Below are 26,973 nucleotides of genomic sequence, written 5' to 3' on the forward strand. Positions count from 1 at the left end.
AGCTCCTCTGCCAGGCGGGCCGGCCAATCCCCTGCACCCTAGGTGTCCCAAAAGGTACTTGCAGGTGCCCCTCCCTGCCCCTGTGGAACGAAGGAAGCCGCTGGGCCATCATCCACTGAGACCGCTTGGCTTGGCGGGTCCTCCTCCCTCTGATACCTAACGCGTCCAATTGTTGGTGGTCGCGTCACTTCCATCAAGCATCGGGTTTCCATTCCGCCGACACCCCAACATCCTCTCTCAGTATCACTCAACTGTTGGAGTGCGATTGCTACCTTGTTGGCATCGCAATTCCTCCTCCATTTCCATATCCAACAACGTCTCCTCACAGGACAACCCTCAGATTACAATACGTTAGGCTGACAAGCTACAAGTCCAAAGATAATGTACCCTTAGAAGGGGGCAACATCACCGGGTCTCCGACCGTCAACCTTCACCAAACCCAGACCCGACACGCCCGGCCCCAGATCCAGTCCAGCGGCCCACGACTTTGTACATGGCCACGAGCCGCCAAACATATCCATAACCTTCTCCCACTTCCCCGACCGCCGCGCCGCCAGAGTCACCTCCGCAATGGGATCATCGGCCACCCTGGCCCCGACCCAATCCACATCACAGACACGTCCCACCAGCAGAACCCTCGTCAATGACCGCCGCCCAGCCAAAGTCCAGGTGACCACACGCGATCCTACCATGGCTCGATCCGGCCGGAACGCCGACCCCCTCAGCGCTGGTAGCGACACCCTCAAGTCCAGATCACGGAATGTCGAGTCAAGGCGGCCAAGAGGAGACAGCCGCGCTGCTGAACAACAACAACAACAACAACAACAACCACCACCGCCAGCCCCTTGGGAACCCGCCGCTACCCTACTCCCTCACACGTCAGCCCCTTTAGCTTCGCGAGTCTCGATACCGCCAGTTGCTTCGTCCGCACCTCAGACACTACAGCCGCGACCGCTTGCCGAGCTGTCCCTCAATGCGCAAGAGGCTGCCATCATCGAGGACCTGCTCTTCGTGTTTATGGGCTTCGAGGGACAGTACATTCGATTCGCAAAAGGCTACAATCCCTACGAGGAACGAGACCGCTTGTCTGGGCCACAATGGCGCATCCTATCTGGGCTGGATCCCAGCTTGCTGGACCTTACACAATCCATGCTGCGCATGGCTTCTCACTACACGGCGCTTGAGACCTTTGTTGATGTTCAGAGTCGCGAAGAATTCGGTGCCGTCAACCACGCCTTGTGCGCCTCGATCCGGAGGTATTTGCACGAGTATCTGGTCATGGTTGTCCAGCTGGAGACACAGTTTCTCAACGACAAGAACTTTACATTACAGCAACTCAACGTGCATATCCTTCCCAGCAGCCATCTGATGGCTCACATGTATGGGTTGGCGCTGGAGCTACTAAAGCGCAATGCGCTTCTGGATGACGATTCGGACGAATCAAGCGATAGTTCCGACGACGACTTCGATCACATCATCGAGCAGCTCAGAGACGGCGGTGATCTTGTACCGGGGAATATGACGGGCAAAAAGATATCCAAGGGAGGCGTGGTATTGGGCTTGATTACCAAGAGACTGGAGTCGCTATCTGGAGACCCGTCCGCCAGAGTGCTACTCACAACTCTGCTACGGGACGCAAGCCGACCATACATGGCCATGTTGAACGAGTGGTTGCACCATGGAAGCATCAACGACCCACATTCCGAGTTTCTGATCAAAGAACAAAAGAGTATTCGCAGGGATCGATTAGAGCAGGATTATACCGACGAATACTGGGAGAGGCGATATACGATACGAGATCACGATGTGCCACCTCAACTGGAGGCCGTCAAAGACAAGGTCTTGCTGGCTGGCAAATACCTGAACGTTGTCCGAGAGTGCGGAGGCGTCGATGTTAGTCGCAAGATGCAGGACGTACCAAACTCGTTCGACGACAATAGGTTTTTGGAGAATATCAGCAGCGCCTACGCTCATGCCAACGGATCGCTAATGCAATTGCTTCTTACCACACACGAGCTGCCGGCGAGACTACGATCGTTAAAGCACTACTTCTTCCTGGACCCTTCGGATTACTTCAACTACTTTTTGGAACTAGGAACGTCCGAACTACGAAAGCCCGTCAAGGTGGTGAACACTGGCAAACTCCAGTCTTTGCTCGATTTAGTCCTACGGCAACCGGGAAGCATAGTCTGTCTTGACAAGTTCAAGGAGGATGTCAAGGTGGAGATGAATGAGATTACGCTACTCAAATCGCTTCAGCGGGTCGTTAACATTACCGGTATTGAGCAAGGCGAGGCGCTTCAGCTTACATCAAACCAACCGTTGGAAGGCGACAAAAACGCCACTGGATTTACCTCGCTACAGCTCGACTATACTGTTCCCTTCCCGGTGTCTCTTGTTATTAGCAGAAAGACCATTTGGCGTTATCAGGCCTTGTTCCGCTACCTTTTGTCACTGCGTTACCTCGAGACCCAACTATCGGTCACATGGTATACTCACGCAAGCGGCACGGCCTGGACACACCGTTCATCTAACCGCATGCTGGAGATCTGGAAGCGAAGGGTATGGACACTCCGAGCTCGTATGCTTGTATTCGTTCAGCAGCTGCTTTATTTTTGCACTGCCGAGGTAATCGAGCCGAACTGGCAGAAGCTCATGAACACGCTCCGGGAGATTGAGAACAACTGCGCTGGTGTGACTACACAAGACGGTACCTCTACGCCAAGGGCATCATCTGCCAAGAAGCCTCATACCGTCGATGGGCTTATGCAGGAACACGTGGATTTCCTCGACACTTGCTTGAAGGAATGCATGTTGACCAACAGCAAGTTGTTACGAGTATGTCTTGTCCGCCCTTATCTCCTACCCTAAATATTCCGAATAATACAAACTAACGAACAAACCCCCCAGATCCACTCCAAACTAATGCAAACCTGCTCCGTCTTCGCCACCTACACCAACTGGCTCTCCCGGGAGCTCGAAAAGTCGGATCCAGACCTGACAGGCAACACCAAGCCGCCCATTATGACGGACGATCAATGGCGACAGTTCCTTCTGATTCGGGGCCAACGGCAGCAACAGCAACAGCAATCCAAAGACGGAGACACAGCCATGGAAAACGACAAGAACCCCGAGACGAGAATGAACGAGCTCTTTGACGTGATACGCAAGTGGGAAAGCAACTTTAGTCGACACCTGCAGATCCTGCTGGACGCACTGAACCACTATGCGGCAACGGAGACGGTGGTGCTGTTGAGTCTGTGTGCGCGCTTGAGTACGGCTAATCAGGGGACCGAGTATGCTGGGCTGAGGAGTGAGGAGGACGGGGGGCATGGTGGGGGGTCATGATGATGCTTCACTGGGGGTGTAGGTAGTGTAGGGGTGCGAAGTGTGGATATGTGATGAGAGAGGGCAGAGTAAAGCAGAAAGGGCATTATTATTACCGTGATACCACCCATAACCGAATCAAGAAAGATGAATAATTCAGAGAAACAAGAATAAGAATAAGAAGAAGCATTATTGCTTGACCGTGTTGATTGACTAGACAGAACGGTTGGAACGTTCGGTTTAAAGTCGTCATTACGTTCAAGCTAGTATCATGTTTCGATCCAACTGAGCTGTGGTGTATCTCATCCGGAGATGCGTTTTTCGCCGCCGCCTCCTCCTCCAGATACCGAACTGCAGACATCTAGACGGGCTTGGTTATGTTATCCGGATATCGAAATGGGTTCCATCTCTTTGGCGCCGCCCCGTTACCGACGCGGGGGTTCAGTGCCCGCTGCCCGAGGGGGTTCAGGGGACCCATGGGGGCGGTTTTGGTTCCTAGTTTACTTTTAATTTTTTTTTTTCTTTCCCCCTTCAAGTTGGGTTCGTCAAGTTACCGTGGTGTTGGCTTGAGCTGTTGTTGAATGACTTGATTCATGGATCTCCGGGCGCCGGCCTATCTACAATACAATACAATAAATACAATGATGCACTATCAACCTTATCAATCATGCCATCCCATCATCTGATTCGTCAAAGACACCCATGACATTCTAGTGTAATGCAGTACATAAGAGCCGGGAGCCGGGACTACACTACGGTCGGTACATAGATAAGTACTACTGATTATCTCTCTGGGAGAGGTAAATCCGCGGAGCGAGCTTCTCAGATTCCCTGCTACTGCTGCTGCTGCCAGACTGAGATCGATCGAATTTGGTTTCTCCGTGGCAACCGGTGATGTTCGTTTTTCCGTTTTTTTTTTTTTTTTCGCTTTTCCGTTTTGGTGTTTACCCCGGAAAAAAAACAAAGCTATGTATGTTATTAAATGCGGGAAAAAAAAAAAAAAAAGAAAAGAAAAGAAATTGGTGTGAAAAAAAATTATTACCAACAGTTTGGGACAGAGTGACGTATGGGGGGAACGAGATAACGGTTCAGGTATTACCACCCACCATTCACCACCACACAACTACCCGTATGGTAGCTCGGTAGGTCGTCGTACGAGGGTCAGTTCAGGACAGTTCAGGTCAGTGCAGTTCACAGTAACAAACAAAACAAAACAAACAAACAAACTAACAAAAAACAAATGGTTGCTATCCACGAACTATCAAACGATCGATCCCCGGCTGCCTGGATGTGACGGACCCTCTTCTCAAACGCCCCCCGGAAAGAAATTTGTAAAAATTTCATGACACAATACTACGCAGAACTAGTTAGTACCTTTGGGTTGTGTTTGTTACGTATTCATTCGCCTTTTCGCCTTCTCGTTAGTGAGAGAAAGAAAGAAAGAGGCGTTACATAGAGCTGTTCTAGACTTGCTATGTATGTACACCAGACGTTAGGGGAAACCCACCGATCTTGAATACATGGTTATATCTGTCATCGGTGTTGATCACTGGATTTTGTTATCTGCATTTTTTTTTTGTGTGTGTACTTTTTTTTTTTTTTTTTTTTTTTTTTTTTTTTTTTTTTCCAAACTGTTCACAGTTGGTTCAAGAAAGCTCTTTACAACTCTTCTTATGCCCCTTGTTATACATATTTGAAGTATATTTGAAGTGCAGCTCTCGACTCTGCCTCAAGCACAGATCTTTCTTTTTTTTCCCTTCTTTCTTGCCTTTGCGAAATCCTGTTAGCGCTTTAATTGGTTCGCTTATCACTTACACACCTACCTACCTACCTACCTACCTACCTCACGAGCATCATCATGGAGGCTCCAGCTCTCGAGCATCAAATTCTTGAATCGGAACGCCAACAGAAATTCACATCTCTCATCCTGCCAAATGGCGCTGCTGCAGCAGCAGAGAAGAACCCAATGGCGGCGGCGGACTACTGTCCGTCCGACAATGACAACGACATTGACAACGATCTCGCCAGCACTCGCACCGCCAGCCCGACCACAACCGACTTCTCATCCTCATCCGACGACCACTCCACAGAGACCTCCGATAACTTACACTCATCCAACAACACCTCCTGCCCGCCCTCCCCAATAACCACAACAGCAACCTCCTCATCACTCATCTCCAAACCGTCCTACCCCCTCCCCCCACCCTCCACCCGACTAACCACCATCCTCCCCATCGACCTCAAAACCCCCGACCACCTCATCCCGCGCGACCCGCGCCTCATTCGCCTCACGGGATCCCACCCCTTCAACGTCGAACCGCCGCTCACTGCGCTCTTTGAGCACGGATTCCTAACCCCGCAGAATCTTCATTACGTGCGGAACCACGGGCCCGTTCCTACATCTGTCGCTACCGCTACCGCCACCACTACCATCAATGAGGAGGAGGAAGTGGACGACTCGCTACTAAACTGGGAATTCACCGTCGAAGGACTCGTAGAGCACCCCCTAACAATAACCGTGCGGGAGCTGATGGACGCTTCCAAATGGGACAACGTCACGTACCCCGTTACATTAGTGTGCGCAGGCAACAGGCGAAAAGAACAAAACGTGCTCCGAAAATCGAAGGGGTTCTCATGGGGAGCGGGCGGGCTATCGACTGCGTTGTGGACGGGGGTGGGACTTTCTGAGATATTGGCGAAAGCGAAACCACTAACGAAAAAGGGAGGGGCGAGGTACGTCTGCTTTGAGGGCGCAGATCAGCTGCCGAATGGGACGTACGGAACCAGTGTCAAGCTTGCGTGGGCGATGGATCCACATAAGGGGATCATGGTGGCGCATAAGATGAATGGAGAGAACTTGCATCCTGATCATGGACGGCCGGTCAGGGTGGTGGTGCCGGGACAGATTGGTGGACGGAGTGTCAAGTGGTTGAAGAGGATTGTGGTTACCAAGGGGCCGAGCGAGAATTGGTATCATGTTTTTGATAATAGGGTGTTGCCGACGACGGTGGGGCCGGAGGAGAGTGGGGAGAAGACGGAGGAGATGGAGAGGGTGTGGAGGGATGAGAGGTATGCGATTTATGATTTGAATGTGAATAGTGTGATTTGTGAGCCGGGGCATGGGGAGGTTGTGTCGCTGAGAGGGAAGGAAGAGGGGGAGACGTACAGGTTGAGGGGATATGCGTACGCGGGTGGAGGGAGGAGGGTGACGAGGTTGGAGGTGACGCTTGATCAGGGGAAGAGCTGGAGGCTGGCGGGCATTGAGTACCCAGAGGATCGGTATCGGGAAGCTCAAGATGGGGAGGAGTTGTTTGGTGGAAGGTTGGATGTGTCGTGGCGGGAGAGCTGCTTTTGTTGGTGTTTCTGGGATTTGGAGATTCCTCTTTCCGAGCTGCGCGAGGCAAAGGATGTGTGCATCCGAGCGATGGATGAGTCGCTGGCGCTACAGCCCAAGGAGATGTATTGGAGTGTGCTGGGGATGATGAATAACCCTTGGTTTCGGGTCGTTATTCATCATGAGGGCGATACCTTGCGTTTCGAGCATCCTACTCAACCGATGCTGACGTCGGACGGTTGGATGGATCGAGTGAAGAAGGAGGGCGGGAACCTTGCTAATGGCTTTTGGGGTGAGAAAGTCCCCGGGGCTGAGGAGAACGTCGTCAAACAAGAGCCTGTCAAGGAGATCAGCATGGTGGATGACAAGGTCACTCGACTTATCACACTTGAAGAGCTCCGCCAGCACGATGGTGAGGAAGAGCCCTGGTTCGTCGTGAACGGCCAAGTTTACGACGGGACGCCGTTCCTCGAAGGTCATCCAGGTGGTGCTGCCTCTATCACCGGCGCTGCTGGACAGGACGTAACCGACGAGTTCCTAGCCATTCGTAAGTCCACCTCTTTCTGGTCCATCGTCATGAGTCCATCTAACTGACTCTTCACAGACAGCGAAAATGCCAAAGCAATGATGCCAACCTACCACATCGGCACCCTCACTCCCTCCGCCCTCGCGGCTCTCAAGTCCTCCTCCACCTCGGACCCAGCTCTCAGCGATCCCAACCGCCCCATCTTCCTCCAGTCCAAGACATGGAACAGCGCCATCCTCACCTCCAAAGAATCCGTCTCCCCGGATACCAAAATCTTCCACTTCACTTTGTCACACCCTGCCCAATCCATCGGCCTCCCCGTCGGCCAACATCTCATGATGCGACTCCCTGACCCTGCTAAACCCACCGAATCCATCATCCGCGCTTACACGCCCATCTCGGACGGCACTTCGGAGCGGGGAACTCTCCGGGTGTTGGTCAAGATCTACTACGATTCTCCTACCGAAGATATAAAGGGAGGACAAATGACACAGGCGCTGGATGCTTTGGCACTGGGGAAAGCCGTGGAGTTCAAAGGACCGGTGGGCAAGTTTGTCTACCAAGGACGGGGCGTCTGTTCTGTCAATGGACGAGAGAGGAAGGTCAAGAGGTTTGTCATGATTTGTGGTGGGTCGGGCGTGACGCCTATCTACCAGGTTCTGAGGGCAGTTGCCGTGGATGATCAAGACGGGACCGAGTGTTTGGTGTTGGATGGGAACAGGGTAGAGGGAGATATTTTGATGAAGAGGGAGTTGGATGAGTTGGTGGAGAGGGCCAAACCCGAGGGGAGGTGTAGGGTCAAGTATACGCTGAGTAGACCGGGTGAAGAGTGGACAGGGCTGAGAGGAAGGTTGGATAAGACGATGCTGGAAAGAGAGGTTGGAGAAGGGGATTTGAGAGAGGAGACGATGGTGTTGCTGTGTGGACCGGAGGGAATGCAGAATATGGTTCGGGAGGTGTTGAAGGGGCTGGGGTGGAAGGACGAGGATGTGTTGGTTTTCTGAGCAAATGTTTTGAGCGTCGCATAGCGTGGCGTGGCAATGAAAGTGAAACTGTTGAATGACGTGTTGTGTTCATCGTGGCAAGTGTTGTCGCTCATCATGAAGCCGAGTGGGTGGGTGGTGTTGGTGAAGTGGCCTGGGGAAGACATCTCCGCGGAGTGACAGCTGACAAGGCGTTTGCAAGCACGGCTTCATGTGGCTGGAACAGGCCTAAGCTACCCCGCTGTAGCTTGCTGTGTGCAATCGTTTGTCCGTAGACAACAGGAGGCAATTGGCCAATGAGAGCAGAAGCTAAGCGGGGAGCTCCCGTGCACGTGCCACATCATGTGAGTTGCTCATCACTCAACCGAATCAATGCCAGGCCCGGGCGCTGTACATTACCGTGGTACCTCTGCCATCCCGGTCCACCTTCTGGACTCCTCTCGTCCCCTCGACAACCCACAATCCACCCCACCCCACCGGACCCCGAGTCAGTCAACAACCTCACGACACGACTCGGAAACCATGCGCGCGGCACTCCGATTGCTCGCGACCGCGACGGGTACCGTCCGCCCGTCCGCCCGCTTCCTCAAGCCCGGCTCCCCGACCGGCCTCACCGGCCTCGGCACCCACCCGTCGCCGCGCTCCGCCCTGCTGTACCTCTACAACCACACCCTCGACAAGCTCAAGCAGATCCCCGAGCACTCGCTGTACCGCCAGTCCGCCGAGGCCCTGACCAAGCACCGCCTCGCCATTGTCGAGCAGTACGTGCCCGACGGCTATGACGCCTGGCAGGAGCGCGCCCGCAAGCTGCTCGAGAAGCACAAGAGCGACCTCACGGCCCGCCAGTTCGACGGCCAACATGCCCGCCTAGTCGAAGGCCCCGACGGCCGCGCTTACTTCATCCGCCAGATGGTCACCCCGCAGGACTGGCGCGACGTCGAGTGGGATGGTGCCGTCCTGGATCCGCACTTTTCCTGGGTTCAGACCGGCGAGGATGTCGTCGGCGCGGTCAAGCTGGAAGACAGTGACAAGCTGCTCGAGCTGGACAAGATCAGGGAATCAGACCCGGTTGCGTATCGCCAGGGTCTCAGGGATCTCGGTATCAAGATGGGCGGTGTTGTCGAGGACAAGAGCCCCGTCGAGTGGGAGTCGGAGCCGCCGTTGAGCGCTGAACAGTGCGTGTTCCCCTTCCGAGTGGATATGACAGCTACATATGGGCCCTGATCCCTGTCTTGTGTGTCCCGCTGTTGCAGCTCTCTACATGGGTGCTGGATGCGGTATTCGCAGAAATATTCTGACATCTGATTTTCGTACAGGATTGCTGAGATGGAGGCCAGGATTGGTTCTGGCTTGATTGAGGAGGTTGTTCAGGTTGCCGAAGGCGAGCTTAAGCTGGTTGACATTATGGCCCAGGCCAGGCCGTAAGTTTTATTTTCTGTCCTTAAGCATGCGATTCTTGTGGACTAACCCGTCACAGTTGGGAAGCTCTTGAGGAGGAGGCGCCAGAGGGCCAATGGACTTACTTTGAGCGTAAGGAGTAAACAAACATCGACAGACATAGAGAATGGGAACACAGGACCAACCAGGCCATGACGGCCACCTATTTTATGAGCGTTACGAAGAAGGAGGGAGGGCAGGCATTTCTCAGCCAGTTGTACCTATACCATACCACGCCGGGAGATGTATATAATCATAGACTTTGGCAGGCGGGAATGATCGTGGCCTCCTCAGGGTGTTGTGGGCTTTGCATTATTAGGTCTACGTTTGAGTTGTATGTGAGAAGAAGTAGTTATATATCTTTGATCGGGCGACACAGTGCTAAGTCTAAGTGGCATTGCTGAGGATGATCATCACCGAGTGGGTCCATGACCAATGTACACAACAGCCTTCGACTACATGTAGCAAACCTCCAAGGGCGTCTTTACAAGACCATGGCGCTTGTGTAAGGATCAGAGTAAAGATTTTGTGTGTTCATTAACTTCGAAAGTCTTCCCAAGTGATGCAAGGTTCACAAGGCGGGGTTGACCAACCGGGGATTTTACCATTTGAGTTTTCTTTCACTCGCTTTTCCACTTGACGAAACTTTTACCAAAACATCAAAACATCACTCATCAACAAATACACCAAAACATATCCACAGTCACCAACAAAGTCGAGGCATATCATCCAGATAAATCAACAAAAAAAAAAAAACGATCGTATATCTCATGGACTCCCGCTCCCCAACCAAGCGCAAACGCGCCCTCTCAACAACCTCAACCACCTACTCAGCAACACCCTCCTCCTCAACTATCATCAACCCCCTCTCCCACCCGCCTTCCACCCTCAAACAATTTCTCCCAGCCGGCAACTCCCCCGACGCACCCCTCCCCTCCTCCATCTACCCCGACTTCCCCCACCGACCCCTTCCCTCCTCACCTACTTCATCTCATCCTCGCTCTCAATCTCGCTCCCGCCGCAGCAGCTTCGCCAGCACCACCTTCAACTCCGACGCCGGCGACACCGACGCCGAAACAGACGGATGGACAACTATAACAGATCACGACACCATCTCCGTCACCAGCACGGGAAAACCCTACGCCAAGCGCGACCCCGTCCGCAGCACAGCCAAGCTGCACAAAGCGCATCAATCGCGCGTTGGCGCACTGGTCGCTATCATTCAGCGCTGTTTAGCCGAGGGGGACATAGCGCTGGCGAGAAGGGCGTTCGGCTTGCTGGTGAGGGCGGACGTAAATGGGCGGAAGGTGGATTTGCGGTTTGGTGGGTATTGGGAGTTGGGAGCGGAGGTGTTGATGAGGGTAGGGGAAAACCAGGGGAATCAGTTGGGGGGAGGGTCACAAGGCGGGTTGTTTGGGGATGGGACGCAGATGGAAGAGGAAAAAGGTATATACGGGGAGGGACCATCTGGGGAAGGGGGGGAGATGGAAGAGGAGGATACAAAAGAGAGGAAGGAACGCAACCGATTACTCCGCGCAGCACAAAATCGGGATCGAGTGCGGGCATACTACGAGACGCTCATCCATTTACATCCATGGAGCAGGCTGCATCCTAACAAAATAGGCGCCGTGGATTTCTATCCTGCGCTGTTTGGGTTCGAGATGGAGGCTTGTTTTGCGGAACATCGGTACGGGGTGGAACAACTTGACAGACACCATTTCATTGATGACGACGACGATGATCTACCAAAGTTCGGAGGGGATGATGATCACATGCAAATCGACCAGCAATCCGCCCTCCTCCTCGACCCCCTGAGGTCCTCACCACCTTCACCATCTGCTTACTACCCCAGTCACTCCAGTCACTCCAGACAGATGGATACCGTCAACGTCCACCCTCTATACCGAACAGAAATGGAAGAGGATGAAAGAAGAAGCAAAAGGCCGGAAGTAAGACTAAGAAGAGAGAAAGAGAAACTGAGAATAAAGGCGTTGGAGCAAATGAAGGATGTAGCGAGACGCATGGATGCCGTCTTGGAGAATACCCCCTATAATAAAGATGTGGAGCTGGTGAGGTTGAGAGCCATGGTGGCGCTTTATGTGGGGGATTTGAGCGTGCCTGTTACGGTCACTCAGGTGGAAGGGGAGGGGGGCAGTGGGTGGAAGTCGCATGAGGAGAGGATGAATGAGGAGGAGGGAAGGGGGGCACAGGCTGCTGAGAGGGATAGGGCGAGGGTATTGTTTATAAAAATGAGGGAGTTGAGAGGGGGGGAGTTGGAGGAGGGGGATGAGTGGATTTTGGAGTTGATTGGTGGTGGTGGTGGTGGTGCTGAAGGTGATGGGGAGGATGAGGATGTGGAGGGGGAGGAAGAGGAAGGGGGGGATAGGGGGAGGAGTAGAGGTACGTTTGCTTTGGCTATGAGATGAAGTTGGGGTTGTTTAGCTCACCTTTTTTTTCCCCCGTCAGTTTGATATCCCAAAGGAGTTGAATGACAAGATATTGTCTTAAAATCATCAAACCAAGTCTTTAAGTGCTACTATCAACGACACACACCTCTTCGTCTGCTCTCACAACTGTCCTATACCTTCCCCCCGAATTTTCTTCCAACCGCCATCCCACCCCCTTTACTCTTTACTTCCCCCACCGCTGAAAGATCATAGCCCGATTCGAATTGCCCACCACCACACACCAATTCCCCTCGGGACTCCACGCCACCTGCCTCCCCACAAAATGCTGTCCCTTGCCATCCACCGTAACCGTCTTATGCGGTTTAATCTCCTTGTGCGAATCCGTAATATCACACTGGTCATGCCACTCATCCAGCTGCTTTTGTGTGTATCCTCCCAGTCCTATGCCCGGGGGCCTGTTTGCTGCTGTTTGGGTAGCCGTAGCTGTAGCCGTAGCCGTGGTGGTAGTAGATCCTCTGGAGCCCGGTCTCTCTCTCGAACTCGAACCTGGTCTACCACTACCACCAGCAACAGCAGAAGCAGAAAGCAAAGTCTCGGGATCAGGACTAGTGGACGTCCCGGTACCAAGTTGTTTTCCTGAAGCTCGTCCAGCCATACTCCCCGCAGCCTTGTAGTTCGCCGCCGCCGCCGCCGCCGTCGCCGCTGCCGTAGAAGAATAGGTAGTCCCTCCCCCTCCCTCTCCGGTTGCAGTCCGTCTGGGCGCCTTCCTCGCAGGCATCCACCCAGGCTGCTCAACCACCCTCATCCTCTCTCTCCTCTCCTTCCCCTGCGCCGCCTCGGCTTCTTCTTCAGCCTCCCTAAGTTCCCCCAGAAACCGCTGCCAACTACCCAACCGGCTCAAATCCCAAAACATAAATTTATTCCGCGCATTACAAAATGCCAACACGGGATGTTTGCCCCCTTGTGCATGCAGAACTTTGAAGCGCATGTAGAACTGCCCTTTGCAATCGACCGTTTTGAACTGGAGCAGTCTGGTGAAATAGGCCGGGCGGGTTTCGGGGTTGAGGTCGGGGGCTTGCCAGAAGGCGGAGCGGGTGAGTTTGGAGGGGTCAAAGGTTGTGGGGGCTGTTGACAATGGAAGGTCGTTACCCTGGAACGAAGAGGAAGTGGAGGAGGGGGAATGGGAGGGGGAAAGGGAGGGGGACATGGAAGAAGAGGAGGAGGAAAAGCCTGATACAGACCACAGGACTATAGTCTCTTCCCAGCAGGCGCGAGAAAGAATCAGATCTCCAAAAAAGGAAACGCAGTCCACCAGCGAGTTGTGGATCTCCTTTGTGGAAAAGTGCGGGTAGTGGATGACCAAAGGGTGAGTGACGGGCTCGGAAGGACAAGGCGGGATAGTCCACAGGTTGATGGTTTGGTCGTGGCCTGCGGACAGTAAGTAGCGGCCCGTGTCGTGGAAGGCGATGCTCAGTAGGTCCCAGGTGTGGGCGTCGCCTCCGAGGATGAACATGCACGGTTGCGCGGAGTGGATGGGGAGGAGGGACCAGAGGCGCACGGTGGTGTCGTCGGAGCAGGAGGCGATGAGGGAGGGGGTGAGCGGGGAGGTGACGAGGTCGTTGATGCCGCCGCCGTGGCCTACGAGGGTCTGTTTCTGTCATTAGCATCGCATAGGGGAATAATGGAGGGTACCACCAACCTTGACTAACTTGCCCTGTTTGACATCGTAGACTTTCACCTTTGCATCCGCCCCGGCTATACAAAGCCATGGTTGACCCGTCTCCATGTCCTTGGACCAGCAGCATGAACAGTTTGCTGCGTCATCCTATTCACCAATACACATACATTAGCACATTCTCATCTATCCGAACGGCCACACAGTTGGGGTCGAATCGAAAACTCACATCATCGTCTCTTATCAACTTCAACACCTCGACAGGATTGGTGCTGCTGTCCGTATTTTGATTGATGCGACATATGATCACCTGTGTTGACTAGTAATTAGCATGTCTCCTTGAGTTACTCATAAGCCTTGAAAAACATCACAGACATCCAATAATCATCAAAGTGACAGTCAGTAAAACAGGAACAACAACGTACATGCTTCTTACTAGCTATGGCGAACACGGGCGGGGCGCCGACGGGGTTGTACGGGTAGAATTTCACGTCGAAGAATTCTGTCAAGTCATTGTTGTTCAGTTCATTTGTTTAGTTTAGTTTATCAATTCTCACACACACACAGACTGGGGTTTGACACTCCTGGACTCTCTCATATGTCCCCGGGAGAACCAAAAGAAAATCACCAAAGTGAGACACCGGACGTACCATGTGCTATCGACTCGCCAGAGACGGGATCTTTCCAGTCGTCCTGTTTGGGGGAGGTCAGCAAGTTGGCCTCCTCCTTCGTCATCATTGGGCGTGCGTGCATAATATATAGAATAGCTTCTGCTAACTTGGTAGAATTACTCGTACCTGGAAATTGATAGACGCCCTCAACTTGGGCAAATCCCACTCGTTCGAGGTCGGGGCTTTATTAGTGGGCATCGTATGGTGTTCCTTTGATTTTTGACTCCTGATATGCAAACGACTCAGAGATGAACCATTTGCTTGAAAATGTCTTTTGTCAATACCACTATCCGAAAGTAATTGTCGGGTCCGGGATCTCGAAAGGTTCGCGATGGTGGTTGATCAAGGTTGGGCACAGGTTCGCGCGGTCCCGACAAATTTGCATCAGATGCCGTTCAGGTTTCGATCGAATGTAATGACCCACTGCTATTTCGCATACTGAAAAGATGTCTATGTCGCTGTCCAAAAATTCCACATATCATGATCATCGAAGTGTTTGTAGTTGGAGAAATGCCTTGCTCAAGCACACGCGTTGCGGGACGCGACGTGCTTGAATCATAAAGTGAAAGTTTGGGAGGACAGAGGTACCTCGTCGGTACTTAGTTGTGCACAGTTGATCCACCAGAGAGTGAGTACCTCTAAAGTATCTCACAACGACATCCCATCACTCCGTTTGGCAAGCACGTCACAACAACATTCACCGTTTCCGAATCCCAAAACTCAAAATTGATCAAACAATAAATGCATTTCCCCAGTTAAAACCTATAAACCCATTTCAGCTAAAAGAAATCCCTCTCTCTATCTAAATGGACAAATGCTGAAAGTTTTATCTACCCATCCACAACACACTCAAGAAAAAAGCTCCTCGCTATTCCCTTATATGCCAGAAAATTACGCCCCAACCACAAGAAAATCAACCAAGTTTAAGCAGTGGTCTCCTCCTTCATGGAAACATCACCCTCGGCATCCTTGACCTGCTCCTCGGCAGCCGCTGGAGCCTCAACAGTGACATCCGTCTTGGCCTCCGCAGGGGTCTCGGTCTCCTCAGCCTTGACCTCCTCCTCGCCCTCCTTCTTTGCCTCAGCACCCTCCTTGGGCGCATCCCGCTTGATACCCATGTTGATCAAGGGAGTGGTGTCGTTGTAGATACGGAGCAACATCGCACTGCGATCCTCCTTAGGCAGCATGAGGTTCAACGACTGGAAGCTCTTCCACAGAGGGAGAGCCATGTGCTCGTTGAATTCCTCGTCGTCGCCATCGGGCTCAACGCGGAGGACGCAGCATCCGAGAGCCAAGTCACGGACGCGCTCGCCAATTTCGTCGAGCTTCTCCCACTCGCCGTTGGCGATCTTGGGGAACATCTCAATGAGCAGCTTCTTCAGCGTCTCCTTCTTCTTGAGCACAACGACGCGCTCAGCGCCCACGTAGCCGTGGAGGATGGGCATACCCTCGGACTGGATGCGCCAGCGGCAGACCTCGGCCGAGGGAGCATCCTGCTTGACGTACATCTTCACACCACCGTGGATGAACTTGACGCCACGGCCCTCGTTCATGACGAGAATGTCGCGCACCAAGGCGCTGGTGTAGTAGATGGCCTTGGCGGGCTCGCCCGTGGCGTTACGGATCATGTAGCGGTCCGCGGGGAAGCGGGGAGAAATCTTGTAGAAGTCGGCAATGTTCTTGATGACCTCGTGGTCGGCAGGGAGGTACTTGAAGGGCTCCTCATAAGGGCCCTGCTGCTTCTGCTTGCGCTCTGGTTGGGCCTCACCCTCCTTGGGGGCCTCCTTGGGAGTCTCGGCAGGGGTCTCAGCCGGGGTCTCGGTAGCCTCCTCCTTGGCAGCGGGCTCCTCGGTAGCAGGAGTCTCCTCAACGGGGGCAACCTCCTCAGCCTTGGCCTCCTCGGCGGGCTCAACGGGCGCCTCCTCAATCACTACGTCCTCGGTCTTGGCAGCCTCATCATTCTCGGTCTTCTGCTTCTTAGCCTCCTCAGTGCCCTCGGCCTCCTCCAAGGGGCGCTTGGGAGCTTGCTTCTTCTCCTTTGGCCTGACCTCCTCAGGCTTGGCCTTGAACTCGGCCTTCTTTTGGAGCACAGTAATGAAGAAACCACCGGTATCCTGCTGGTGAGCGTAGACACGCATGCACCTCTCCAGAGGGAGATCGGCGCAGATGCTGCCCTCGGGACGGGGGAACATGGACTCGACGAGACGGCTGGGTGTAATGCCATCCTCAGTGGACTTGGCGTGATCCTCAACCTCCTGCCAGCTGTTCCAGACACGGGCGGACTTGTCCATGATCTTCCACTTGCGCATGCCGGGCTTGCGCTGGAGCAGAGGAAGCTGGTCGGCGCAGTCGACAATCTCAATCTTGTCGGGACCACCGCAGCGCTCGATGGCGGCGGCAACGACGGACTCGTTCTCGACGGGGTTCATGGAGCAGGTGGAGTAGACCATGCGGCCGCCGGGCTTGAGCATCTGGAGAGCACGCACGAGGATGCGGACTTGGGTAAGGTGCAGACCCAAGGCGGCAGCAGGAGCCCAGTCCTTCCAAAGGTTGACGTTCTTCCTGAGGGTACCATCACCGGAGCAGGGCACATCGGCCAAGATACGGTCGAACTTGAGGTAGTTGGGCTTGCTAGGGTCCTCGGGGTTGGGTATCCTGAGGGAGGGGTACATGGTGGCGTCGTGGTTGGTGACGATCATGTTGGGGGAGGAGAGACGCTTGAGCTGATGGATCAACATGTGGGATCTCTTGTAGTCGGCGTCGTTGGCAATGAGCATGCCGGTAGCTCTGCCGTCGTCGCTGGGGTCGGCCTCGAGGCGGGCGGCGTCGTCATCGGCGCTCTTGATCTCGTCGACGGAACCGCCGAACTGCTTGATGACGTGACGGATTCTGGCCTCCTCGCCACGGTGAATCATCTCAAGGAGCTGAGCGGCCTTGCTGCCGGGGGCGGCACACATGTCGAGGACGGTCATGCCGGGGCGGAGGTCCATGAGAAGGGGAGGAATCATGGAGACGACCTCCTGACGGGAGATGTTGCCGACGCTGGTCTCGGAAACCAAAAACTTCTGGAAGGCCGAGAAGGGAGGGAACTTGCGAATCACGTTCTTGGGGGTGGTCATCCACCAGGCGAGGCCGTCGGGGTACCAGGGCACAGGCTGAGGGGGCTCGACGACGGCGCCATCGTAGGTGATTCTGGTAATTTCGGGGATGTAGCGGGTCTGGAGGAGGTTCTTGACGGCGAGAGCGTGTCTGTTGTGAAGAGAAGGTAAGCAATTGGATGGAAGTAGGTCATGAAGACATGAGACGGCCAAGGTGACTGTACCCCTTGGAGCCGCAGAAGCGGAAGCTGTTGGGCAGCTCCCTCTTCAGGGCAGCCCAGAACTGTTCACGCTCCTCCTCGGGGAGCTGGAGAAGGTCGTTGTAGTAGCGTTCAAGCCTTTCGTTCTGCTTGACGACCTCGGGATATCTGGTGTAAGGCTGGTGACCTCCACGGTTGTCATCACGGTTACGCTTGCCGCCACGGCCACCGCCACGGCCCTTCTGTAACACATACACACGTCGGTCAGTACGTTTAGTTTTGGAAGGTGAGGATGGCAACACTGCAACATGGAATGGATGACTGGGGGACTCGAGTATGACAAGTGAAGGAAGTCGAGGCTGATGACGTGGGATATATAAAAAAAAAAAAAAAAAAAAAAAAAAAAAAAAGAGAGAAGAGCTGCTGCTGAGGTAGAACGTACCCTGAAGTTACCACCGCGACCCATGTTTGAGAGATTCGCAATTGGGGATACAAAGATGTGTCCGCTTGCGATACTCAACTTTGGTAGCCGGAGTCGAAGTGTTGGAGGAGGAGGAAGAAAAAAAAGTGACATGCGGCAACGCCAGTCTCTGTCGCGTGCAAGTCGAGACTCGAAACAAAAGCCGTCGCCGCAAACTTAAAATGTGGGGGTGGGGGGACTAGGAATGGCGCTAACCGAGAGAACTTGAAAAATGCGTGTTTCAATTGGTCGTTATTTTACATGGAGCAACTGTAAGGGATCCATCATGTATACAGGCTAACCTGGTTGGGTTAGTGGGATTCGTCCCCAAGGTTAACATTGCTTATCGGTAATCGCTGATAAGAACTTTGGTTGTAAGCCCAAGGTCCAACCACCAAATGGGGCAGACTACAACCTGGAACTGCGACTAGGTTGCGCCAGGTCAGATGAAGCTGGTACATACATACACCTAGTCACTGCGCTTCCTTGTTTATCTTCTGGATATCTGAGTAGAGGAGGGCCTAGGTATCTCATGCTAAAGCCTAGGGTAATAGAAAACGAAAGCTTGTGAGTTTGTTCAGCCATCCAACAAGCCGACCGTCCAGTGAACAATCCTCTCCACGCCATGACCATTGATGGCACTGACGGGAATGGCTTCCACATTCTCAATCCAAGCACCCTGAACACCACTGGGATGGGGCTCATCCCCCCGTGTGACGGCCGCACAGTAATCTCTAAGCTCCATAAAGTTGGCCCGAGTATCCTTCAAGTCTCCCTTGGTGGCTACCACAAACCACGGCTTTCCTGCGATGGACAACCCTGCAGGCTCGGCAGCAGAGGGTGGATAGTCGGCCATGCCGTTCGAGGCTGGCCATCCACCTGACATGCTGACATTGTCAATACCGGCCTCGGGACTCCAGTCAATCCTTGCTGCGCGCTCCCGGTCGGCCTCTTCATCCTCGCGCATTTGCGCGTACAAGCCCACCTCGTTCCACAGCGCCTTCAACGCTTTCACAGCATTGCCGGCACCCAGGTCAATGACGAAGGCGAGCACACCAGCACGCTCAACGTGACGCAGAAAGGCAATACCGAGACCCTTGTCGAGATGGGCACCCTCAATCAGACCCGGGATGTCAGCGACAGTGAAGCGCGTTCTTTGCTCGACCTCGTCCGGCGCACCCGTGAGAGCAAAGGGATCATCGACAGGAGCGTCGCTGATTCGCTTGTAGCTCTTTACCGAGGGACGGCCCTTGTTGTTATCGAGCACGACGGTGCCGATATTGGGCTGTAACGTGGTGAATGCCCAGTGGCCAACACGAGCTCGGCTGTTGGTCAAGGCGCGCAGGAGGGTGCTCTTGCCGGCATTGGGCAGACCAACCAGACCAACGTCGGCAAGAAGCTTGAGCTCGAGCTCAATCTCTAGAGACATGGCCGGCTCTCCCTTTGTCGCAAACATGGGCCTTGGTCTGTCCTTGTTTGCGAAATGGGGATTGCCCAGTCCACCGAGGCCACCTGCCGCCAGCAGGATGGGCCGTGGTGTGGGGCGGTTCAGGTCCAGATATATGGGTGCTGGCGGTTGTTGGAACAGCCGGTCGCGACGGGGTAGTCGTGGCAGTTCGGCGCCAACTCTTCTGGCCTCTGACGAAGAGATACCGGGGTATAGTAGCCATCGGTCGAGGTCTGGGTTGACGGGCGGCTCCTCCTCTACTATTGTCCCTTGTACGCCTTCTTCCTCCTTTGGGGCCTCAAGCGCAGCGGCATTACGAAAGTCCTTTTTCCTCTTGCGCTTGTACTTTGCTCTGTCAATGAGTTGCCTCTCGCCTTCGGGGTCGTCGCGGCTGATCTCGGTAACGACTGTGCCGACTGGTACAGTTATGATGACGTCTTCTCCGCGCTGTCCACCCTGAGCGCTACCCTGGCCATGCTTTCCCCGGCCAGCGCGAATATGCCTTCGCCGTGCCAACTTGTGTAGCGAAGTCTCGCCGTGGACAGCTTGGATATAGACATTGCCGCCATGGCCTCCATCACCTCCGTTCGCCGGGCCTTCGGGAATGAACAACTCTCTGAGAAAGGATATACAGCCGTTGCCACCCGGGCCAGCGTAGACGTTGAGCTTGGCTTTGTCGGCGAAGTATGGGTTCGAGTAGTCGTCGGGGGCGGGATTGAGTCTCGATCTGGCCTCGTCGTCGTTCTCGGAGTGCTGAGGTTCCAATGTCGCTGTGCTGCTGTAACGAAGGTTTCGGGCGAGGGCTAAGCTAGTAGCACGGGGCACGCTTGCGGCACTGGCGCGAAACAATGATGGATATAAAAAGGGCATAAACAGCCGGGAGCTATGAGTACAACGAGACGCCATCTCGAACAGGACAATGGCGCATAATGTACATTGACCAGTCTTGGGTTTCAGTTGTTTGCCCCCCTCGGCCGCCAACTTTTGGGATCACGACGGGAGTCCCATCTCGTTAGCGCGCGCCGATAAGATAAGAAACTCGTAACATTTCCACTTTTAGTGTACACTAGAGGTAGCCACTGCGGGGAGCCCAGTGCGTGCATGACATGAAGTGGATTGGGCTAAAAGTCTTGGCGAACTGGGGGCCCGTCTGAAGTCGTTCTGATCGACGCACTTGTCCTCGTCTCCCACCCAACAATACAATCGACTTCAATAATCCTCTTCACATTCCAATCAACTTTTGTGTCTCTTTGCCATAGTGCTGCCATATTCCATCCGAAACGGCCATGGCCCTCGCTCTGTCACAAGTGCGCCGCACCATCACTCTTCCCATCCGACCTCTGTCTCAAGCATCACAAGTGAGACGTCGATATAATGTTGCTTCCTTCCCGTCTGACCTGACTCCAATTCCCCAGCCTCCCCATCTTTGCATTTTCTATTGGACAGTGTCGTTCAGCTACATTGGTACCTCAGGATCCAAGGTATCCAAATTCCAGCTGGGAACCGAACCTCATCTCTTCATCTCATGGGGAAGGTAAATGGAAGTGGTTGAAGGGAGCAGTGTCAACACACACACAATCATGGGGACTTTGCATGCCTACTCACTCGGGTTGGAGAAAACGCACATGACATATTTTCTCTGACACTTGGTACATCTCGGGTAGGACCTAGTGTCTTGGCCTCGTTTCCGTTGCCCGCCTCCTCCGTTATTTGTTGATGTTGATAATGTTGACATTCTTGTTCTATTTGACAGGGCAACGGGGACTATGCTCCTCCCTCCCGCTCTTCTCAGGATTATCAACCCTGCCTATCATATTCTTGTCAAACAGATACTACATACAACTTGACTGAATACGACGCCTTTCTCTCCTCCACGGCAACGCGGCTCTTCCTTGCCTTTTCTTTTTGCCTCCTTCTCCCATCTACCACCTGTCGGCAGCTTTTGTTCCTCCTGTTGCTGCCCGTCTGCTCATCGCCAGTTGCCCATCAAGCCGGTATCCAACCAACCGGCCGTGTTGCCCGTCACCCCACTGTCAGCATTTCCGAGTTTCAAGACGCTGATAACCTTGGGGGATCGTCTGCTGCAAGAGTGCGCTGTCTTGCTGCTGCAGAGCGAATCATCCGCCACCACCTAGACAGAAAAGGTCCCAGACAAGGTGCAAACGACACTCGCCTCCAGTCGGGAAAACTGGGTCCCGGATCGGCCACGCCGTCGCGGACTGGTCGACACAGGCATTGGGCCGCTGCAAGCTGCAGACCACTGCTGCCAAAGGAGGCCAAGCGGGCCCGCATTCGAGCCACGACAGAGATCCCCAGCCGGACAACGTGTGGTTTCGCCTTTGACAGACCTGAGACTGGTGTGTCCCAAACAGCCAAACAGGGGCAGATCCCTCTCGTCTGTCGTCTCGGTCATCTTTGCCTGCCTTTCGAGACTCTTTTCTTGGTTGATCCGGCCGGACCGTTCTGCTGCTGCCGCTACATAGCACACGCAAGCAGGGCAAGCTTAGTTCCTGAACCCGACCTTTCTGCTGCTTGCTGCTTGACACTTCCTTGCCCTGTCCTGCCTCCTGGCTCCTCTTTTCACCTCTCACCCCTCTCAACTCCTCTGCTTCTCCTCCTTCTTCTCCCATTCATCAGTCGTGTTTTCCCTCATCCTCGTTCGCCATCTCATCCTGCACACTGCGTGGTCGCGCTGCTGTGGTGTTTCCCCTCCGGTACCTACCTTGTCGACTTACACACTTACATACATTCACATACGTCCACATACATCCTCCACCTGCGGGCCTGCCTGCTTGCTCACTTCTTCCCGCCTGTGCTGCTTGCTTACTTGTCGTTGATTCCACTCGATCGACACCTTCTCGGCCTTTGATACATCAGGTTAGTGAATCTGCTGCCTTATCTCTCTCGACCGAGAGTCTTGTCTTGTACTCCCTCACACCAGCTTCATAACATCCACATCTTTCCCCATTCTCCCTCTGCCTCTTGCTCCATCTACTCTTGGCTGCTTCATCATCAAGCTTCTATACTTTGCTGCTGGGCTGGTCCCTTTGTCGGTCATGAGAAAGAGCGTGAACGTTGTGAACATAGCAACACGTACTCTTATAATAAAAGCAGCAAAGCCTCACACTCCACATACTCCTTACTACACCAAATTCGAAAGATCACACTACTACTGTCTGCCTTTTACAACACCACACTAAACAATGTACTCGGCAGAAACCACCCAACACTCACAAAAGTCCATCGTCAGAATGGATCCCGATTGCGCCATTTGCCATGCTCCGGCAACCGTTGCCTGTGACTGTGAGGCCAAGGGCCTCGAGATGGCCGTCAAGCAGGCTGAAAACCGGATGATGCAGTCTATCTACAATGACATCCGGTAAGTGGACCCATCATCCTTCTGTCTATAGCCACGAGCCATGCTAACATCCCTCTAGGTCATGGGTGCGAGCTCATGCTCAAGACTACATCCTCGATCACTTCCGCCAGCTGACTGAGCGACGAAAGACGGCACATGCCTCGCACCTGGACCGCATCACAGAACACGCCTGGCAATACTACCAGCAGCCACCTCATCCTAGTGAACTCGCCAACGCCCAGGCCCAGTTGAAGCGTGGCATCGATGAGGACTGGCAGGCTTCAGTACAGCGATACCCCGAGGTGCTCGAGTACTTCTACAGCCTAGTCGAGTTGACCCTTCCAGATGATGGTGACGCATCTGTCAAGGACCCTCCTCTCAATGCTCTTAACGCACCCAGGAGAATTAGCACAAGCTCGAGGATGGCGCCTGGTGCCCCAGCAACTGTGGCCAGCGGTCGCAGCATGGCCTACGACAGAGATATTGCCCCCATGCCTGCCATGCGACGCACGCCACCCCCGATTGAGCCGGTCCGTGGAAGTGACAGGCGGACACCAGGACCAAGGGAGCGGAGACAATCATACCGGGCACCACACCCTGGACCGCCAACATACTATCCTCAGCAGCCATACTAAATGGCCAACAACCTCGACAAGTTGACAATACTACGTTCGCTTCAAATCGAGATTCCCTTTGTCATCGCTTGCCTCATGCTTTACCATGGCCTCGACAAGGGGTCACACATCTACAGCATGAGGATCTTTTCTTACATACCATTCTTGCATACCACGGCCGCATTGTTGCATATCACATTTAGGGAAAGCGACGGCGGCATTTGTTCTCAAAAAATCAAGTAAAGGATCACAAACAATCGTCTGGGAACTCGGGACGGGAAGGGAAACGGAACGGAAATGAACGGATGAATGACCGGGTTTACGGATAGTCAATGGGCGGTTGACTCGGTGTTCAGGGAATCATGATTGTGCTTTATCGATTTTTTTATCATTCACCTTCTGGGAAGGCTGGGTGGCAGGCCTGGATTTTACTTATGACTGCGATGATGGCATGAATACCTCACGAAAGAAACAATGCAAAACCAAAATCAAAGACTGGGCGGAATATCATGATATGATGACAATTTCACCTTTTAGACTAGTATACCTTGAAGGATATTGGTCAGGGAGAGGAAACACTGAGCCTTTGGAGACGAAAGCTGGAAAGTATAGCTAGCTAGCACTCAGGCAGTCACTCAAAGAGAGCTAATTCACTGCTCATTCATTCAATGAATTCGATCTTCTAACCATGTCTGCTATCCTTTCCTTTTTCGGTGTAGTACACAACCGAGGTAGTCCAGTACGGACTCCAAGATCTGAATCCAGACGGACATCGCGCCGTTGTCTCTTGTGTGTTCCTGTCACGAACTTGTCTCAGGAGCCGCAGCATAATGACGATTCTATCCTCAGTTGAGGTCACTCACATGACGAAGTCGTGATACGGTTCCCCGACGGACGTAGAAAGAAAGTTGTCGCATACCGCTAGACTGAAGATGGGAAATGGTCAATTCGTAATACCCTGTGTAATACACAAACAGATTGAGAAACATTCAACGTCAAGAATCTGGGTGTGCATATTCCATTCTGAAGGTAATGTGGTGTGTCTTGGACGTAGCGATATATTATAAGTTGTTGTAGGTCCCGTTCATCAACCTCGTCAATTACTTATGGTAAGTATATTCTCTCCAAGGTTTCGTCCAAACTTTCTTTTCATATATTTGACATTCTAACGTGAAGTGAAGTGAAGTAAGCAGCAGAACTATCACTTTCACATATCAACGGAGATCGAGAAAACGGAGAAGAGTAACCTGACCTAGAAACCTAACCCAGATACCTGGAACCCAATACCACAGCACACACAGCAGAGCGGGAAACGGAAAAGCAAGCGGAAAAGCAAAGAAAAAAATAGCAAGCCACCAAGCCACCCAGCCACCCTGATTCTTGCATCCGTCCCTACCTCTACTCTGTCATGCTTTTGCTGCCGGTCGCTAGAGGTAGATATGTATTCTCCCCTCCTCAACCCGGCCCCCGATCTCGGCTACTCACATCACACCACACCTCACCACACCATATCACTTGCGGCTGGACTACCCGCATACCTAGGTACCCACTGGATTACCACTGCAACTGGACTACCATCCGTCCCTACTTACTACCTAGCCTGACCCAAACTTTGAAAACACTGGAAAAACGGCTTGATAGATGCCCGATGACGCTACCTATATCCCGTATTCACGCGGTATTCGTCCGTCCACATGTCCACCCGTCCGCTTTGCTAGGTAGATACCATTCGCACGGATTTCTGAGACGGGACACATGAGGTGGTGAAATCTGGAATCCTATCTGACGAATGGAAACGCGGGATGGAGAGAGATGTATGGTACTATCGAATTTACCCCATTGTTGTATGTACCCTATGTGCATACGTAGGTAAATACCTACCTAATGTAGGTAGTAACCTCTCTTTGCAATGGGAACACATACCTACCTAGGGACATAACGGGTAGAGATAGAGGTAGAGAGAGGTATGGGATTAGTATGTATTTATAGATATCCAGTTATGAATCTAGTAATCTAGTAAATCCAGTAATGTACATCATCAGTACAAGTCCGTACTAGAAACCCCTCCCCCCCCCCCCCCCCCCCCCCCCTTCGACATCAAATGCTGGGTTCATAATTACCTAAATATAATGAAAACAGGGTTACTGTTAACCCTGCACACAACGATCAAGTCCGTTAGCCGGGTCTTGATCGTAATGCCCAGGTTATCGTTACTCTAAGGTAGGCTAGGTCGGGCTTCTGGAACCAATCAGGAGGCCGGCGCCAGCTGAAAGGACCTATGACCGGCCGTCACGAGCTGTAACAGCCTGTCACTGGGCGTCTCAGAACCGAACCAACCCCCCCCCCCCCCCCAAGTATAACGATTTTGGTGCAACTCGCCTCCAAAAATCTAATCGAAATCATAATACGAAGGTTGATCGTTACTCCCATATAAATATGCACCGTTACCTTGATCTTGAATGTGTTATGGTCAGGATATCGTTATATGGCTGATCGTTGCTATGTATAGGGTTAATAGTATCAAACTGAAAACTTCATATGTTGATTTGACATCCAATGTTTACAAACCCTACAAGTAAAAATAATCTAGCTAGCTAGGTAGTCTTCCGAAGTACCTAAAACTCATATTATAAAAAATACTGTCCCCCCCCCTTACCATATTGGATGATGTGTGGGGGGAGGGGGACAGTACCTATTTTTTTTTGACCATGACTGTACCTTGCCTTTTGATTCCTAGAAGGTTAAGTAAGGGTTTCGAGAAGATTGCCCTACTTACATGAAAGGGAACCTCCAAGTACCTGTACTTCTACGTGTACCTAATAGATAGGTAGCATAGAGGTAGGAAGAGGCATAGGACGGACATGGGCAGTGTGCACGGGGACACTCGGGACGTTTTTGTTGGGCTGCTATCGGCGTGTGTCCTGTCTGCTCTGTGTGTGCCAATGTGCTTGAGAACGTCAGGAGTTTTTTTCTTCTTCTCTTTTTCTGTTACTCTCACTCGGTTTATTTGCTTGGGCTGTAACAATACTGTTTGTTGTAATTTACGCTATTCGGGTTCCGCTGGTAACGCAGACCAGTCGAGTTAGTGGACTCTATTCCCAAATCCACAGACACTCGTGGATAGGTAGCTATCCCTTTGTCGTTGACAGCTGTCGTTACGGTGAGAAGTGAGGAAGGATGATGGTTGTTGGTATTTGAGGTTAACGGAACATGGCAGGCAAGCAGTCAGTGAAAGCAAACATTCCATGGCACTTGACGGTCAGGCGGTATGGAAGTGCGGAGTGTGAAAGATGGGTATCAATGTCCCTCTTGCTTTCCACTCTCGTATCTAACCTATCTCAAGAGTCCTTTTCACATGTTCCCGTCAGTTTCTTCCACTTCGACACCTTGCCATGCTTTCTTTTCGGGGCCTGCGATACCTCAGTTGGCTTGTCG

General features: G+C 52.9%; 9 protein-coding genes across 9 annotated transcripts; 6 read left to right on the plus strand and 3 right to left on the minus strand.

Annotated features, from left to right (window-relative positions):
- Positions 1-183: 183 nt before the first annotated feature.
- Positions 184-3,348, plus strand: B0T23DRAFT_366301 (Spc98 family-domain-containing protein; the record flags this gene model as incomplete). The annotated part of the gene is made up of 2 exons (XM_062836390.1): positions 184-2,838; positions 2,911-3,348. The coding sequence occupies exons 1-2, from the start codon at positions 571-573 to the stop codon at positions 3,346-3,348; spliced, it is 2,706 nt and encodes a 901-aa protein (XP_062688648.1). The 5' UTR covers positions 184-570.
- Positions 3,349-5,029: 1,681 nt separating this feature from the next.
- B0T23DRAFT_346229 (nitrate reductase) lies at positions 5,030-8,342 on the plus strand. Its single transcript, XM_062835967.1, has 2 exons — positions 5,030-7,208; positions 7,266-8,342. The coding sequence occupies exons 1-2, from the start codon at positions 5,186-5,188 to the stop codon at positions 8,189-8,191; spliced, it is 2,949 nt and encodes a 982-aa protein (XP_062688649.1). The 5' UTR covers positions 5,030-5,185; the 3' UTR covers positions 8,192-8,342.
- A 350-nt stretch (positions 8,343-8,692) lies between these two features.
- Positions 8,693-9,711, plus strand: B0T23DRAFT_326256 (NADH-ubiquinone oxidoreductase 29.9 kDa subunit, mitochondrial; the record flags this gene model as incomplete). Its single annotated transcript, XM_062835551.1, has 3 exons — positions 8,693-9,345; positions 9,487-9,591; positions 9,648-9,711. 3 exons carry the CDS (start codon positions 8,693-8,695, stop codon positions 9,709-9,711), a joined length of 822 nt encoding a protein of 273 aa, XP_062688650.1.
- Positions 9,712-10,020: 309 nt separating this feature from the next.
- Positions 10,021-12,099, plus strand: B0T23DRAFT_448578 (uncharacterized protein; the record flags this gene model as incomplete). The annotated part of the gene is made up of 2 exons (XM_062841050.1): positions 10,021-12,007; positions 12,089-12,099. The coding sequence occupies exons 1-2, from the start codon at positions 10,378-10,380 to the stop codon at positions 12,097-12,099; spliced, it is 1,641 nt and encodes a 546-aa protein (XP_062688651.1). The 5' UTR covers positions 10,021-10,377.
- Positions 12,100-12,238: 139 nt separating this feature from the next.
- Positions 12,239-14,559, minus strand: B0T23DRAFT_456820 (WD40-repeat-containing domain protein; the record flags this gene model as incomplete). Its single annotated transcript, XM_062841270.1, has 6 exons — positions 12,239-13,663; positions 13,715-13,840; positions 13,920-14,000; positions 14,116-14,192; positions 14,341-14,383; positions 14,488-14,559. The coding sequence occupies 6 exons, from the start codon at positions 14,557-14,559 to the stop codon at positions 12,239-12,241; spliced, it is 1,824 nt and encodes a 607-aa protein (XP_062688652.1).
- Positions 14,560-15,284: 725 nt separating this feature from the next.
- B0T23DRAFT_326176 (S-adenosyl-L-methionine-dependent methyltransferase) lies at positions 15,285-18,125 on the minus strand (the record flags this gene model as incomplete). The annotated part of the gene is made up of 3 exons (XM_062835549.1): positions 15,285-17,610; positions 17,684-17,901; positions 18,102-18,125. 3 exons carry the CDS (start codon positions 18,123-18,125, stop codon positions 15,285-15,287), a joined length of 2,568 nt encoding a protein of 855 aa, XP_062688653.1.
- Positions 18,126-18,445: 320 nt separating this feature from the next.
- Positions 18,446-20,757, minus strand: B0T23DRAFT_389103 (uncharacterized protein). The gene has a single exon (XM_062837789.1). It carries the CDS (start codon positions 20,470-20,472, stop codon positions 18,697-18,699), a length of 1,776 nt encoding a protein of 591 aa, XP_062688654.1. The 5' UTR covers positions 20,473-20,757; the 3' UTR covers positions 18,446-18,696.
- A 2,012-nt stretch (positions 20,758-22,769) lies between these two features.
- B0T23DRAFT_448584 (uncharacterized protein) lies at positions 22,770-23,787 on the plus strand (the record flags this gene model as incomplete). The annotated part of the gene is made up of 2 exons (XM_062841051.1): positions 22,770-22,945; positions 23,004-23,787. The coding sequence occupies 2 exons, from the start codon at positions 22,770-22,772 to the stop codon at positions 23,557-23,559; spliced, it is 732 nt and encodes a 243-aa protein (XP_062688655.1). The 3' UTR covers positions 23,560-23,787.
- A 439-nt stretch (positions 23,788-24,226) lies between these two features.
- B0T23DRAFT_407981 (uncharacterized protein) lies at positions 24,227-26,083 on the plus strand (the record flags this gene model as incomplete). Its single annotated transcript, XM_062839252.1, has 9 exons — positions 24,227-24,277; positions 24,516-24,575; positions 24,616-24,647; positions 24,725-24,780; positions 24,891-24,971; positions 25,081-25,118; positions 25,718-25,758; positions 25,791-25,950; positions 26,057-26,083. The coding sequence occupies 9 exons, from the start codon at positions 24,227-24,229 to the stop codon at positions 26,081-26,083; spliced, it is 546 nt and encodes a 181-aa protein (XP_062688656.1).
- Between the last annotated feature and the right edge of the window lie 890 nt (positions 26,084-26,973).

This window comes from Neurospora hispaniola, assembly GCF_033458365.1.
Source record: "Neurospora hispaniola strain FGSC 10403 chromosome Unknown B0T23scaffold_9, whole genome shotgun sequence".
Lineage (NCBI taxonomy): Eukaryota > Fungi > Ascomycota > Sordariomycetes > Sordariales > Sordariaceae > Neurospora > Neurospora hispaniola.

Excerpts from the sequence above, each read along its gene's own strand:
- B0T23DRAFT_346229 (XM_062835967.1), top strand. The coding sequence starts at position 5,186 with ATGGAGGCTCCAGCTCTCGAGCATCAAATTCTTGAATCGGAACGCCAA. Across the intron at positions 7,209-7,265 it reads CGACGAGTTCCTAGCCATTC|ACAGCGAAAATGCCAAAGCA; the intron begins GTAAGTCCACCT and ends GACTCTTCACAG.
- B0T23DRAFT_389103 (XM_062837789.1), bottom strand. The coding sequence starts at position 20,472 with ATGGCGTCTCGTTGTACTCATAGCTCCCGGCTGTTTATGCCCTTTTTA.